The sequence below is a fragment of the Nomascus leucogenys genome, chromosome 22a (assembly GCF_006542625.1).
Source record: "Nomascus leucogenys isolate Asia chromosome 22a, Asia_NLE_v1, whole genome shotgun sequence".
NCBI lineage: Eukaryota > Metazoa > Chordata > Mammalia > Primates > Hylobatidae > Nomascus > Nomascus leucogenys.
In genome coordinates, this window is record NC_044402.1 from 127555394 (window position 1) to 127572191 (window position 16798).

The window sequence follows — 16798 nt, forward strand, 5'->3', positions numbered from 1 at the left end:
TTTTTTGGAGAAGGAATGAAAAGTAAGATTTGGAAAAAAAAAACCACGGTCTCCTTTACCTTCAAGGTCTGAAACTGGCTGGTTGGGTGTTCCCCAATGCAGCAATGGGGGCTGAATTTTTCTGATTCTGTTGGATAGAGACCAGTTTAAGAATAAGTGTTCATATTTAAAATGGTAAAATCCAAGTTCAGTTTTAAGCCATTGTGAGGATTTGGAAAATGTACTTGTCTCCTTCTCCTATTTTAAATATCAATAATGTTAATATTTTGACATGGGAAACAGGTGAGAGAAAATATGAAAGTTGGGTTATTGGAGGTATTTAGTAAATCCTCATTAATATTTACCACACTGGGGCAAAGCTTTTCAGAATTAGTCTCCAAAATCCTAAACAGTTTTGTTTAATGTTTATTTAAATCATTCTTTTTTCTTTTACTTTCAAGGACGTTCAGTAAAATAGAATCAAGTTAGAAGAGTTTTTTTACAATCACTGAGAATGGACAAAAGATCTGGATAGACATTTCCCCAAGAAGATATGCACATGGCCAATAAGCACATAAAAAGACACTCGACATTATTAGTCATCAAAACCACAGTGAGATACCACTTTATATGACCTAGGATGTTTGTGAATAAAAAGGCAAATAATAGCAAGTGTTAGTGAGGATGTGGAGAAATTGGAACCCACATACACTGCTTGTAGGAATAGAAAATGGTACAGCTACTTTGGAAAACATTCTGGCGATTCCTCGAATAGTTAGACAGAATCGCTATGTGACGCAGCAGTTCCACTTCTAGGTATATACTCAAAAGAAATGAAACCATATGTCCACATAAAACCTTGCTCACAAATGTTTATAGCAGCATTATTCATAATAGTCAAAAGGCAGAAATAGTACAAATGTCTATCAGTTGACACATGGATAAACAAAATGTGGTATAAGCCATACAGTGGAATATGATTTGCCCATAAAAAAGAATGAAGTACTGATAAATGTAACAAAATTGATGAACCTGGAAAATATACTAAGTGAAATAAGCTAGACACAAAATGCCACATATTACATGATTTTGTTTATATGAGCTATCCAGAATAGGCATATTCTGTAGAGACAGAAAAAGTAGATTAGTGCTTGCTTAGAGCTGGAGAAGGGATGGGAGGGTGAGGATTGTTAGCTAAAGAGTACAGATTTCTTTTTGGGGATGATGAAAATGTCCAAAATTGATTGTAGTAATGATGGTGCAACTCTAAAATATACTAAAAACCACTGAGTTGTACACTTTAAATTGATAAATTGTATGGATGTCAATTATATATCAATAAAGCTGTCCTAAAAATATCAATAGACACAACTACTTTTCATGACCAATATTTATATAAAAAACTAGTGTGTTTTGTCATTCGTTGTTTATATGATAATGAAGTCTACTAGATTGATGATTTATAGTTTCCCTTTTAATCCTGCATGTAAGGAAAATATTCATAAAGAATACAACAGTAAATTTTAAAATAGTCTCAAGACCAACTATCAGAAATTCTGAGCATGAAATCTCAATTGATGAGATTCTGCCATTCAGTGTTCCTCTTTTGGCTGGATTGTGTTTTTTTTCTGTAGCCTTATTAAAGCTCTAACTCAGGCCTGTACTGCTGTACTCTGTGGGATAATATGGAGATCTGTCACAAAGACTCATAGTAAAGGTTAGGAATCTTCATCAACAACCCAAACCACATTATTTAAATATTTGAAACATCAACTTCAAAGAATATAATAATGGCAGGAAAGAAGAGAAAAAAATTTTTCTATTTCACTTCTCTCTCTTTATGCCAGAATGAGATTGGTAACCTTCTGTGGGGAACAAAAATCTCTTACAAACAAATTCTCTAACTATTGGCAGTTAAAGAAAATGTAAGGAATAAACTCAAACTGAAAAGATCAATGGAAATATCTTGCAAAAATGAACTTTTCCCTGTTATTGACCTTTATTAATGGTGTACCTAAGTTTGGTACCTAAAGCATTATTTAATGACCAGGTTGTCTCTTCTCTCTTGTTTTATCTAGCAACCATTTTTTTTTTGAAGTTGTCTCTTCTTTCTTGTTTTATCTAGAAACCATTTTGTTGGTGGGAGGGAACTATAATCTCTGACATAGAATTACAATTACAGAGAAATTGGCTGGATCTTAATGTTGTTATTGTCTGAAGTATTCTGTGGGATCTGTATGAAACATTGCTCTTCCCCTCATTGTACAGAGCAACAAGACAATAAGGCTTTATTAGCTATTGTTTCCACCTTTCTCTTGACTCAAGCCAGGACTTCACTGGAAACTCTCCAAGTATTGAATAGCTCTAAGCTGGAAGAATCCACTCCATATGTCAATAGCTCATTCCAGTCTCTTCCCCAGGACTTCTGTCTACCCTCTGAATTAATATCTCCTTTCCTCATTAGCACATAAGGACTCATTCATGTCCAGCCCCATGGTGGGCACTGAGGATACAGTGACAAGATGATAACCGTTTGGCATCTTTTCTTACTTTCAGGATAATTATTATACCTAAAATAATGTTATGCCTTACTTGCTTGTCTTTGCTTATACAAAACAGGAAGTATAAAACAACAGTCCATAGCTGTGTTCTAGAACCTTTTCCTTGTGCCTGTAGGCAGCTCTGGATATCAGGATTATTATCCGCATGGCAGGCCGGATCACTATGAAGAAGCACCCAGGAACTATGACACGTACACAGCAGGACTGAGTGAAGAAGAACAGCTCGAGAGAGCATTACGAGCCAGCCTCTGGGACCAAGGTAGGAGTCTTGTGCCCTTCAGTTATTTTAAAGCATACCTCATGTGGTGAGGTAGCCTGAAAAAGGGCTATTTGTAGCAAATTAAATGTTAAATAGTTCAGAAAAAGGATATGTACATGAAAAATGTGTGCAGATTGTGATTACAAAGAATGGGGTGTGATGCCATGTTCCCAGCAACCTAAGCTAATAAGGTGACAGACTGTGTATGTATTGTTAAAGTGGTTCTTTTATAGGCCTGCTGTACTTGATGCTTTGGCATTAAAGTCAAGAAACTTAAAATTCTTAGATGCGTGATAAAAAAAGATTTTCTTTGGAATTCATATTTGTAAAGAAGGCTCAATGTCACTAAGTATCAAAATATTGCCCATAAACCTCCCACAAATCTCCCTCAACATCACATAGGCTAAGAATTCAAGCTCGGATTTGACTTCTGCTGAACCAATCTGTCTGGAGGTAGAGCCTAGAAATTTGTATTTTGAACAGGCTTTTCAGGAGATTCTTTTACAAACCGATATCTGAAAAAACACTGTATATATTCTGCCATGTTTGTTCTAGGTTTAGATTATGAATTTGGGTATTACTGTTTTTATTGTTTGAGTAGTGACTAAAAATGAACTATTCATTTAAAGGGCATTTGTTAAAATTTTATGTGTCATGTACAATGGTAGGTACACTAGGGAACACTGAGTGGTAAAAGGTGGAACCTACCCTCAAAAAGTTAATCTGTGTTTGGGCATATGCCTACTAGATGTGATACCACACAGGTATCTAGCATCAGGTGACTAAGAGAGGCTCAAGCTTAAGTGCTAGAGGTAGGGAGAAGATGGTGACCTTTTTCATACCTAGAACTATCAGATTTTCACAGAGGAGACAGCGTTTGAGTTGGACCTTCAAGAATGTGTAGAACTTGCAGAGCTGTGGACGGGCATTCTCTGCAGAAGTCTTGAGTCTCAGCACAGAAGTTAGGGTCATGTTCCGCCAGCCCTCACTTTTGAATGGACAATAAGAGAAGAAAGGGAAGAAGAGTGGGAAGCTAGGCTGGGGCCGGATCACAGGGGTCCTAGAATTAAATAGGCCAATTGGAAAGTGGATTTAGTGTGTGGTATAAATGCCAATAGAGCTCTGCATGGGAGACTGATGTAGTCAGAGCTCTGTTATAAGAATCTGGTAGTAGCAGTCGTTCTGCAAACAAGATTGAGCACTAGTTGGGTACCAAGCATTATGCTAGATGATGAGGGTACATAAATTATCACAATATAATTTCTGACTTCAAGGAATACAGTCTTAGCAGCAACTGTGTGCATGGAGGTGGGGAATGACAAGAAGCGGGAGACAAGTTGGAAGACTATATTGCAGTGACCTGAACAAGAAAGGAAAGCCTAAATTATGAAGGTGGCAGGGGAAGTGGAGAGGAAGGCATAAATCTGTATTTCTCAGGTGAAGAGTTTCAGAACTGTGATGACATATCAGTAATCTATCACTGTGTAAAGAATCACCCTGAAACTCATGGATTAAAACAGTAAACATTTATTCTTGCTCATGAGTATGTGAAGCAGCTGGGCCGGGCTTAGCTGATTTTGGCTAGCAAGCTAAGGTGTCTGCGCTGGTCTGCTGGGGTCTGGCTGCTCTAGGGTGGCTTCTTCTACATGCCTGCCTGACTGATGGTGGTGTTACGCCACACCTCATTCCTCATCCAGCAGGCTAGCCTGGGCTCCTTCACCAGGCCGCAGCATAAGGTTTACAGGAGAATGCAGAAATAAACAAGTCTTATGCTGGCACAATGTCAGTTCCACTGCATTCTGTATACTGTTACTGAAGCAGGTAACAAGACCAGCTCAGATTCATGGGATAGGGAGATAGTCTTCACCTCTTGGAGGAACAGCAAAGTCACATGCAATGGTTATGGATAGAGGGAGAGGTGGAGAATTGTAGCCATTTTTGTAATCACTGTAACACATGTAGTAAATGGACTGCCAGTATCACAATCATACAAAAGCATGCCTTAGCCATGGAATCCTGAAATCTGGGGAAAGGGCCCCACAGCCTGTATTTTTAACAAATTCTCATGGTTATTCCTGTGCACACAGGGGTTTAATCACCACTGGGCTATCCATGAAATATTACAGGACAAGTAGGGCAGGGCAAAACTTCTCAGCATGGACTTCATACAGCCTATCTCTATCCCCTTCTAGGCTAACTTCAAGTAAAGTCAAAAGAGCCAAAGAACACAGCATGATAGGAAAGATTTGGACTTATATTTGGGGGACATCGTCTGATTATTATCTTCTGTAAAGAAAATGTATATTCTAAAGTAGCAAGCCTTCATAAAGAGTGATGAAAAATCAGAGGGAAAAATTAGGCAGCCCGAGTGAGAATATTTGAATGTGAGACACAGAAAACCTCCCGTGTTAAATGTAGTAAGAGAAAGGAAATGCAAGACAAGCTTACCTTTTGTCGTTTTATTTCTAAAGGGTTGCTATATGCCCCCATCAGTAATTATACAGGAAGTTAGTACTAGTAGTACAGGTGTCTTTTTTAGAAAGGGAAAGAAAATAATGGCTTCCTTCAGTAATTTGGGCTCAGAGACATGAGCTTGGAAGATCTGTAGATGAAAGCATCCTCTGATGGCCCTGGTGATTTTGGAGCAATTTTACAGACTTGAATCTAGGTACAAAGGAAGGGCTTACATTTAGGGAGTCAGAAGAAAGTTGGAGTAGATTTTTGAGATGTTTCCTTAATAAAGAATGTGTTTATTATCAAGTTAATATGTCATTAATATTAATTTTTCCTGTTTAACAATAAATGGTATTGAAATATATACTAACAGGCAAAAAGAAAAAAAAAGACACAGGCTACCTTGAGAGATTTCAGAAAGTCATCTGATATTAGTGTTGATTTTTCACAAATTTAAATCTTATTCTTAAAAAAACTTCTTGTAAAAGTAACTCGAGAGTATACTGAACAGAAATAGAAACAACTTAAAATTTTTTACTACCCCTATTTTAAATTATTTTATGTTTTTTCTTCTTATCCTTAAAACATTTCAGTGAAGTTAAGAATTACTTTTACTTAAAAAAAAAGATTTTTACACATCAGATGCTATACGACTTGCTTGGTGAGAAGAGTATTTCTGAGATTATTTTGAAGTCAAGGGTTTTGTTTCTACCTCTGTCTAACTAGTTGCTTAGTCTGAAAAAATCTAGCTTCTACTTTGTGAGTATGGAGTTAAGTTCTAAAACTCCTCACAGTAGAAGATTGCTAGGACTAAATGATCCAGAGTTTGTGCTGAATTATTTTTGCTATCTGACCTTTTATTTTAACAAAATCATAGTTTTTTTTCTTTCTTTTTTTTCTTCCTCCTACACATGTATTTTCAGAATTTAAAGCAGTCTCTTCTTTCCATTCATGAAAAACCACAAAAGTATGTAGAACTGTCTCTCAAATGGCCACTTAGTACATCTGAAACAGAGTGGCCTTGGTTAGGATTTTGAATTACAGTGAATGAAATATAAAAATAAATAATTTTAAAAAGAAAAGAAATCATAAAAGTTAATAGTTAATTGATGATTTTTGAATATAGGACTTTCTAAACAGAAAAGTAATGAAAAAATTGTGGAAGATAGACCAATGAAAACTTTGACAAAGAATTAATATAATCAGCATGTAAAGAACTCATGCAATGAAGTAATTAATACTAACTCCTATTAGGAAAATAGAAAATAATTTTAACATATAATCCAAAGACTTATAAGTTACCAGTGTGCATCTAAAAATAATTTGCTATATATTAGCAGAGAGTTACTTAGTTTGTTCATCTCACTACATTTATTTTTTTTTTATTTTTAATTTCTGTGGGTACATAGCAGGTGTATATATTTATGGGGTACATGAGAATTTTAATGCAGCCATGCAATGTATAATACATCAGGGTAAATGGAGTATTCATCACCTCAAGCATTTGTCCTTTCTTTGTGTTAAGAACAATCCAGTTCTACTCTTTCAGTTATTTTTAAATGTACAAAAAAAACGTTGACTGTAGTCAGCCTGTTGTGCTATTAAATACTAGATCTTACTCATTCTAATAATTTTTTATACCCATTAGCCATCTTCATTTCTGCTCATCCTCCACCCCAGCATCTGGTAACCATCTTTTCACTCTCTATCTCCATGAGTTTGTTTTAATTTATAGCTCCCACAAATAAATAAGAACATGCAAAGTTTGTCCTTCTGTGCCTGGCTTATTTCACTTAACACGGTGACCTCCAGTTCCATCTACGTTGTTGCAAATGACAGGATCTCATTTTGTTTAATGGATGAATAGTATTCTATTGTGTATAAGTACTACATTTTCTTTATTCATTCATCGGTTGATGGATACTTAGGTTGCTCCCAAATCTTGGCTACTATGAATAGTGCTACAGTAAACATGGGAATATAGATATCTCTTTGATATAATTATTTCCTTTCTTTGGGCATATACCTAGCAGTAGAATTGCTGGATAATATGGTAGCTCTACATTTAGTTTTCTGTGGAACCTGCAAACTGTTCTCCATAGTGGTTGTACTAATTTACATTCACACCAAAAGTGTACAAGGGTTCCGTTTTCTTCATATCCTCGCCAGCATTTGTTATTGCCTGTCTCTTGCATAAAAGCCATTTTAACTGGAGTGAAATGATGTTTCATTGTAGTTTTGATTTGCCATTTCTCTGAGGATCAATGATATTGAGAACCTTTTCATATGCCTTTTTGCCATTTGTATGCCTTCTTTTGGGAAATGTCTATTCAGATCTTTTGCACAGTTTAAAAATTCGATTATTAGGTTTTATCCTATATATAAGCAGCTATTTGAACTCCTTATATATTCTTGTTATTAGACTCTTGTCAGATGGATAGTTTGCACATATTTTCTCCCATTCTGTGAGTTGTCTCTTCACTTTGTTGATTGTTTCCTTTCCTGTAAAGAAGGCTTTTAACATGATGTGATCCCATTTGCTGATTTTTGCTTTTTGACCTGTGCTTGTGGAGTATTACGCAATAAATCTTTGCCAATCCAATGTCCTGGAGAGATTCCCCAACATTTTCTTTTAGTAGACTCATAGTTTGAGGTCTTAGATGTAAGTCTTTGATCCATTTCAAATTGATTTTTGCATATGGTGAGAGATAGGGGTCTAGTTTCATTCTTCTGCATATGGATATCCAGTTTCCCCAGGAGTATTTATTGAAGAGATTGTCCTTTCCCCCAATGTATTCTCTTGGCACCTTTGTTGAAAATGAGATCAACATAAATGTATGGATTTGTTTCTGGGTTCTCTGTTCTCTTCCACTGATCTATGTGTCTGGTTTTATGCCATTACCATGGTCTTTTGGTTATTATAGCTTTGTAGTATAATTCAAAGTGGGGTAATGTGATCCTTCCAGTTTGCTTCTTTCTGCTCAGGATAGCTTTGGCTATTCTTGGTGTTCTGTGGTTCCATGTAAATATTACAATTACTTTTTCTATTTCTGTGAAGAATGTCATTGGTATTTTGATAGGGGTTGCATTGAATCTGTAGTTTGCTTTGGGTAGTACGGACATTTTAACAATATTGAGTCTTCCAATCCATGAACATGGAATATCTTTCCACTTTTTGTGTCTGCTTCAATGTTTTCATCAATATTTTATAGTTTTCACTGTAGAGATCTTTGACTTCTTTGATTAAGTTAATTCCTGTGTATTTCATTTTACTTGTAGCTATTTTAAATATTTGTATTTAAATAAATAAATAATAAACAAATAACAACTTGTAAATAAATACTTGTATTTACTTGTAGCTATTTTAAATGGGATTACCTTCTTGGCTTTTCAGATTGTTTGCTGTTAGCATATTGAAATGCTGCTGACTTTTGTATGTTGATTTTGTATCCTGCAACTTTCCTGAATTTATGTATCAGTTTTAATAGTTTTTTGGTGGGTTTTTCCAAATATAAGATCCATACCACCTGCAAACAGAGATAATTTGGCTTCTTCCTTTCCAATTTGGATGCCCTTTATTTATTTGTCTTGTCTGATTGCTCCAGCTAGGACTTCCAGTACTATGTTGAATAACGGTGGTGTTGTTATGTTCCAGATCTTAGAGGAAAGGCTTTCTGTTTTTCCCCTTTCAACGTGATACTAGCTGTGGGTCTGTCATATGTGACTTTTATTGTGTTGAGGTATATTCCTTCTATCCTCATTTTTTAGGGTTTTTTTGTCATGAAGGAATGTTGAATTTTATCAAGTGCTTTTTCAGCATCAATTGAAATGACCATATGGTTTTTTTATCTGTTGATATAGTGTACTACGTTGATTGATTTGCTTATGTTAAACCATCCTTGCATCACTGGGATAAATCCCAAATGGTCATAATGAATGATCTTTTTAATATGTTGAATTCAATTTGCTATTATCTTTGCATCAATGTTCATCAGGGATATTGGCCTGTAGTTTTCTTTGATACCTTTTTCTGGTTTTGGTATCAGGATAATACTGGCCTCATAGAATTAGTCTGGAATTATTCCCTCTGCCTCTATTTCTCAAAATAGTTTGTGTTGGATTGGTATTAATTCCTTTTTAAACGTTTGGTAAAATTTAGCAGTGAAGCCATTGGGTCCAGGGCTTTTCTTTGCTGGGAAACTTTTTATTATGGCACCAATCTCATTACTTTTTATTGGTTTGTTTAGGTTTTGGGTTTCTTCATGGTTTAATCTTGGTAAGTTGTGTGTGTCTAGGAATTTATTCATTTCTTCTAGGTTTTCCAATTTATTGGCATACAGTTGCTCATAGTAGCCTTTAACAATCCTTTGAATTTCTGTAGAATAGATTTTAATGTCTACTTTTAATCTCATTTTTATTTGGGTCTTCTCTCTTTTTTTCTTAGCCTGGCTAAAGGTGCGTTGATTTTGTTTATGTTTTCAAAAGAACAACTTTTTGTCATGAATCTTTTGTATTGTTTTTTTCGTTTCATTTAATTGTACTCTTTATTACTTCTTTTCTTCTACTATTTTTTTGTTTTGTTTGCTCTTGCTTTTCCAGTGGTTTAAGATGAATCATTATGTTATTTGAAGTTTTTCTACCTCTTAGATATAGGCACCTATTGCTATAAACTTCCCTCTTAGTCCTGCTTTCACTGTATCCTATAGGTTTCAGTATGTTGTGTTTGTATTATCATTTGCTTCAAGAAATTTTTGAATTTCCTTCTTAATTTCCTCATTAACCCACTGATCATTTAGGAACATATTGTTCAATTTCCATGTATTTGTATAGTTTCCAAAATTCCTCCTTTTAGTGATTTCTAATCTTATTCCATTGTGGTCAGAGATGATACTTGATATAATTTCAGTTTTTCTAAACTTTTTTAAAGACTTTTTTGTTGCCTAACATATGGTCTATCCTTGAGAATTATTCATGTACTGAGGAAAAGAATGTGTGTTCTGCAGCTGTTGGATGAAATGTTCTGTAAATATCTATTAGGTCCATTTGGTCTATAGTGCAGATTAAGTGTTACGTTTCTTTGTTAAGCATCTTTCTGGAACACTTTTCCATTGCTGAAAGTGGGGTGTTGAAGTCTCCAGCTATTATTGTATTGGGATCGATCGATCTCTTAAGTTCTAATAATATTTGCTTTATATATCTGGGTGCTCCAGTGTTAGATGCATATATATTTATAATTAATATATCTTCTTCTGAATTGACTGACCCCTTTATCATAATATAATTACCTTCTTTGTCTCTTTTTATAGTTTTTATCTTGTCTGATATAAGCATACCTACTCCTGTTCTTTACTGGTTTCCACTGGAATGAAGTATCTTTTTCCAGTTCTTTATTTTCAGTCTATGTATTTTCTTTCTTTTTTTTTTTTTTTTCTTTTTTTGAGACAGAGTCTTACTCTGTTGCCCAGGCTGGAGTGCAGTGGTGTGATCTCGGCTCACTGTAAGTTCCACCTCCCGGGTTCACGCCATTGTCCTGCCTCAGCCTCCCGAGTAGCTGGGACTACAGGTGCCCACCACCACACCTGGCTAATTTTTTGTATTTTTAGTAGAGATGGAGTTTCACTATGTTAGCCAGGATGGTCTCCATCTCCTGACCTTGTGATCTGCCCACCTCGGCCTCCCAAAGTGCTGGGATTACAGGTGTGAGCCACTGTGCCCAGCCTCTATATGTATTTTCATTCTCTATAGGTGAAATGTGTTTCTTGTAGGCAACAGATCATTGGACCTTATATTCATTCTACTCTGTGTCATTTAGTCTTTTTTCATTTAATGCTATTATTGTTCAGTAAGGATTTGCTTCTACCATTTTGTTATTTGTTTTCTGGTTGTTTTGTGGTCTTCCCTTTCCTCTTCCCTTCCTTCCTGTCTTCGTTTTAGTGAGTGATGTTCTCTGGAGGTATGTTTTAATTTCTTGCTTTTTATTTTTTGTGTATCTGTTGTATGTTTTTTGATTTCTGATTACCATGAGGCTTGAAATTAATATGACCTATTTTTTAAATTGATAACAACACTGACTGCATAAACAAACAAGCAAGCAAGCAAAGAGAAAATGAATAAAAACTCTACACTTTAACTTTGTCGCCCTGATTTTTAGCTTTTGTTTCTACTTATATTTTATTATACTGTTTATGGTTGAAAAATTGTTGTAGTTATTATTTTTGATTGGTTCACCTTATACTCTTTCTACTCAAGATATGAATAGTTTACACACCACAGTTACAGTGTGTCCCTTTATTCTGTTTTTCTGTGTGAGTTTTGTACCTTCGGATGATTTTTTATTGCTCATTTACATCCTTTTCTTTCAGATTGAAGAACTCCCTTTAGCATTTCTTGTAGGACATGTCTGGCATTGATGAAATCTCTCAGCTTTTCTTGGGAAATTTTTTATTTTGACTTCATGTTTGAAGGATATTTTCGCTGGATATACTATTATAGGATAAAATTTGCTTCCTTTGCCATGGTCAGTTACTGTATAAGGCACTTCAAGAGTCTTTTTAGACCTGTTTCCTTGAAACTAGTTTCATGTGCTGTTCAAAACATTCATTCAGAATAAAATTCTGTGGTCAAATAAGCTTGGAAAATATGTAATTAATTGGTTTCTTAATTGCAGAGCTAATTAGAATCATAAGTAGTATACCAGTGTCATTGTGGATATTCAAGGAGGTATGGTTTGCAGTATTTCCCAAATTTATTTGAATGTAGAGTTTGTGTGTTTGTGTGTATATGTGTTTGAGAGGGGAAAGGGAAGAGGAGGAGAGGGAGGGAGGATAGAAGAGAGAAACTAGAATTGTTTGGGCTGAACCCTCTGACAGGTTGGAGACATCCTGTTAGTTTGTCTCTAAATCCTTCAATGTTTATCTTTTAAAAATAAGGGCCATTGTACTATTTATCTACAACATGATGGCCACTTCAAAGAAAATTAGGAGGAATCCCCTAGTAACACCTAACATTTAGTCCAAATATGAAATTTTCTAATTTTCACAAAGAGTATCTTTTATGTTCGGGTTTTCAAGATTCTGATATTGCATTTGATTATTTCTTTTTAATATAAAAACCATACTATGCCCTTTTTATGATTTAATTTTTCAGGACACCAGTCTCATTGAATGGTAGGTGTCTGATTATTTCTTCATGGTGTATTTAAATAGTTAGTTCTCTGTATTTCTGTAAATATTGGCACTTATATTTGAGGACTTGATTAATTGGATTTGAGTTACACATTTTTAGCAAGAAAATGTCATAGGTAATGCTGTGTTCTTCAGATTGCATCAGGTCAGGAGTTACACTGTGTCAAGCCATCCCACTAATACTTGGTTACTAGTTTCAGAAAGTGACTGACAAATCTCTCTGTTGCAAAGGTACATTTTCCCTTTGCTCTTTGCAAGTTCCACATGAAGTGATACTGTGTCACCATACGAATATCCTGTTTCCTAAAAATTACTTGAAAACCTTTCAAGTAATGGTTTTTGTAGTCTTTGGTAATTTTTTTACAAGGCTAAGTATTAGTCTTGTATTATGCACTTCTGTATAATAACTGATCACCTATCAGTTATTTATTTGGGTTCCTTGTTAATATTTTTATTCTTTAAAATTTATAGTGAAATTTACTCCTTGTGGTGTACACTTATGTGAGCTTTGACAGAAGCATAGAGTGGTTTATCATAACAATTTAGATACAGCACAGTTGTATCACTCCAGAAAATTACTCATCACTCCCTTTGTAGTCAACCTCCCTGGACCCTTGATCCTCAACAAGCACTGTTCTCTTCTCCATCTCCTTAACTTTGCTTTTTCCAGCATGTCATATAAATGAAATCACACAATATTTAGCTTCGAGGGGTCATACTTCTTTCACTTAGCAAGGTTTATTTGTGATTCATCTCTTTCTATTAACTATATTGATAATTTTTTTTCCTTTATGATTGAATTATACTCTAGTGTATAGATATACCAGACTTTTTTTTGTTTTTTTGTTTTTAATCCTTTCACCAGTTGAAGGATATTTGGGTTGATTCCAGGTTTGACAATTACGAATAAAGCTGCTATAAAAATTTACATACAGGAATTTGTGTGAATATAAGTTTCCATGTCACCTAGGTAAGCACATAGGAGTAGGGTTTCTGGATTATACGTAGTAAATTTATGTTTAACTTTATAAGAATCTGCCTGTTTTCCTAAGTGTTTGTACCAGTTTTCATTCCTGCTGGCAGTATATGAGAGTTCCAGTTGCTCTCGGTTCTCCCAGCATTTGGTATTTTCAGTTGTTTTTATCTTAGCCATTCTAATAGGTGTGAGGTTATAGTTTTCATTTATATTTCTCTAATGACTAATGATGTTTCTGTTTATCAGCTACTTGTATATCTTCAGCGCTGAAGTTTCTGTTCCATTATTTTGTCTACTTTTAATTGGATTGTTTGTTTTCTTATCATTGAGTTTAGGGAATTCTTTATATATTCTGAATAAAAGTGCTTCATAAGATAGGTGATTTGCAAATATTTTCCCAGAGTCTGTGGCTTTTTCCCCCCATTCTCTTAAAAGTATCTTTTGTGGCACAAAAGTTTATAATTTTGATGAAGCACAATTTATCAGTGTGTCAAGCTTTTAGTGTTGTATCTAAGAATCTTTTGACCTAACCCAAGACCATGATTTTCTGCTACATTTTCTTTTAGGAGTTCCATGGTCTTAAAATTTACATTTAGATATATAGCCCATTTTGAGTTAGTTTTTATATAAGATGTGAGGTATGAACCAAAGTTCATTTTTTGCTTGTGAACTTCCAAATATTTCAGCACCATTTGTCAAAATGACTATCAGTTCTCCAATGAATTGCCTTTGTACTTTTTTCAAATAACAATTGAATATGCTTACGTCAGTCTATTTCTGAAAATGTAAAAAACTTGAAATCATATCAGATATCTTCTCAGACCATTGCAGAGTAAAACTAGACATAAGTTCTAAAGGGAATCCTCAAAACCAGATAAATACATGGAAATTAAGCAAATCTGCCCCTTTATGATTTTTGGGTTAATGATATCAAGATGGAAGTTAAATAATTGTTCAAGATGAATGATAATAGTAACACAAGATATCAAAACCTCTGGGATACAGAAAAAGCAGTGCTAAGAGGAAACTTCATAGGGCTAAATGCCTACATCAGAAAGTCTGAAAGATCACAAATTGACAATCTAATGTCATACCTCAAGGAAGTAGAGAAATGAGAACCAACTAAACCTAAAGCTACAAGACGAAAAGAAATAAAAAAGATCAGAGAAGAATTAACAGAAATAACAACAACAAAAAAGATCAATGAAACAAAAAATTGGCTCTTTGAAAAGATAAACAAAATCATAGACCGTTAGCTATCTTAACCATGAAGAGAGAAGATTCAAATAAGCTGAACTAGAAATGAAAATGGAGACATTACAACCATCACCACAGAAATACAAAAGACCATTTGAGATTACTGTGAACACCTCTATGCATACAAACTAGAAAATCTAGAGAAAATGGATAAATCCCTGGAAATATACAACCCTCCTAGCTTTAATCAGCAAGAAATAGAAATCCTGAACAGACCAATAACAACCAGTGAGATTGAATCCATAATTTTTAAAATTGCCAACAAAAATCCCAGTGCCAGACAGATTCACAGCCAAATTCTACCAGACATTCAAAGAATTGGTACCAGTCCTACTGAAACTATTCCAAAAGACTGAGAAAGAGGGAATTTTCCCTAACTCATTCTATGAAGCCAGTATCACCATGACATCAAAGCCACGAAAGGACATAACAAAAGAAGAAAAATACAGACAAATGTCTCTGATGAACGTAGATGCAAAAACTCTCAACAAAATGCTAGCAAACTGAATCCAACAGCACATCCAAACAATAATTTACCATGAACAAATGAGTGTCATCCCAGGGTTGCAGGAATGGTTCAACATACACAAGTCAATAAATGTGATTCATCACACAAACAGAATTAAAAACAAAAACCATATGATCATCTCGATTGATGCATAAAAAGCATTTGCTAAAGTCCAGCATCCATTTATGATAAAAAATGTCAACAAACTAGGAATTGAAGGAACATACCTCAACAAAATAAAAGCTATCTATGACAGACTTACAGCCAACATCATACTGAATGGGAGAAAAGGTGAAAAGAATTCCCTCTAAGAACTGGAACAAGATAAGGATGCCCGCTTTCACCACTCTATTCAACACATTACTGGAAGTCCTAGCTAGAGCAGTCAGGCAAGAGAAAGAAAGGACATTCAAATTAGAAGAGAGTCAAAATGTCTCTGTTTGCTGATGATATGAGTGTATACTTAGAAAACCCAAAAGATGACTCCAAAAGACTTCCTAGATTTTATAAATGAATTCAATGAAGTCTCAGGTTATAAAACTAATATATACAAATCAGTAGCACTGCTATACACCAACAGCCACTAAGCTGAGAATCAAATCAAGAACTCAGCCCTTTTTATGATAGCTGCAAACAAACAAACAAACAAAAAAAAGCCAAAAAAAAACTGGGAATAAGCTTAACAAAGGAAGTGAAAGATCTCTGCAAGGAAAACTATAAAATACTGCTCAAAGAAATCATAGATGATACAAACAAACAAATGTATGTCCCATGTTCAAGTATTGGAAGAATCAGTATCATAAAAATGACCATAATGCCTAAAGCAATCTACATATTCAGTGCAATTCCTATCAAGATACTAACACTGTTTTTCACAGAAATGGAAATCCAAAAATTTGTATGGAACCAAAAAAGAGCCTGAATAGCCGAAGCAGTCCTAAGCAAAAAGAACAACTCTGGAGGCATCACATTACCTGATTTCAAATTACACTACAGGGCTGTAGTAACCAAAACAGCATGGCACTGATATAAAAGTTGATACAAAGACCAATGGAACAGAATAGAGAACCCAGAAATAAAGCCAAATACTTAAAACCAGCAGATCTTCAACAAAACTTAAACATTAATTGAGGAATGGACACCCTATTGAATAAATGGTGCTGGGGAAACTTAGATAGCCACATGCAGAATAATGAAACTGTATCCCTATCTCTCACCATATAAAAAATTAAGATGAATTAGAGACTTAAATCTAAGACCTGAAACCATAAAAATTCTAGAAGAAAACCTAGGAAAAACTTTTCTGGACATTGGCCTTGGCAAAGAATTTATGACTAAGACCCCAAAAGCAAATGAACAAAAACAAAAATAAATAAATGGGGGCCAGTTAAATTAAGGAGTTTCTGCATGGCAAAAGAAATAATTATCGGAGTAAACATACAACCCACAGAATGGAAGGAAATATCTGCAAATTATGTATCTGACAAAGGACTAATATCCAGAATCTACAATGAATTCAAACAAATCAATAAGAAAAAAATAAGCCCATCAAAAACTGGGCAAATGACATGAATAGACATTCCTCAAAAGAATGTGTACTAATGACTAAGAAACACAAGA

General features: G+C 34.7%; 1 protein-coding gene across 1 annotated transcript in view; it reads left to right on the forward strand.

The window, feature by feature from the left end:
* The window catches only part of RHBDD1 (rhomboid domain containing 1), a 161931-nt gene that overhangs the window by 75598 nt on the left and 69535 nt on the right, over positions 1-16798 (forward strand). The window contains exon 6 of the mRNA XM_030802701.1: positions 2656-2799. Coding sequence (XP_030658561.1) covers positions 2656-2799 — 144 coding nt within the window. The remainder of the gene's footprint in view (positions 1-2655; positions 2800-16798) is intronic.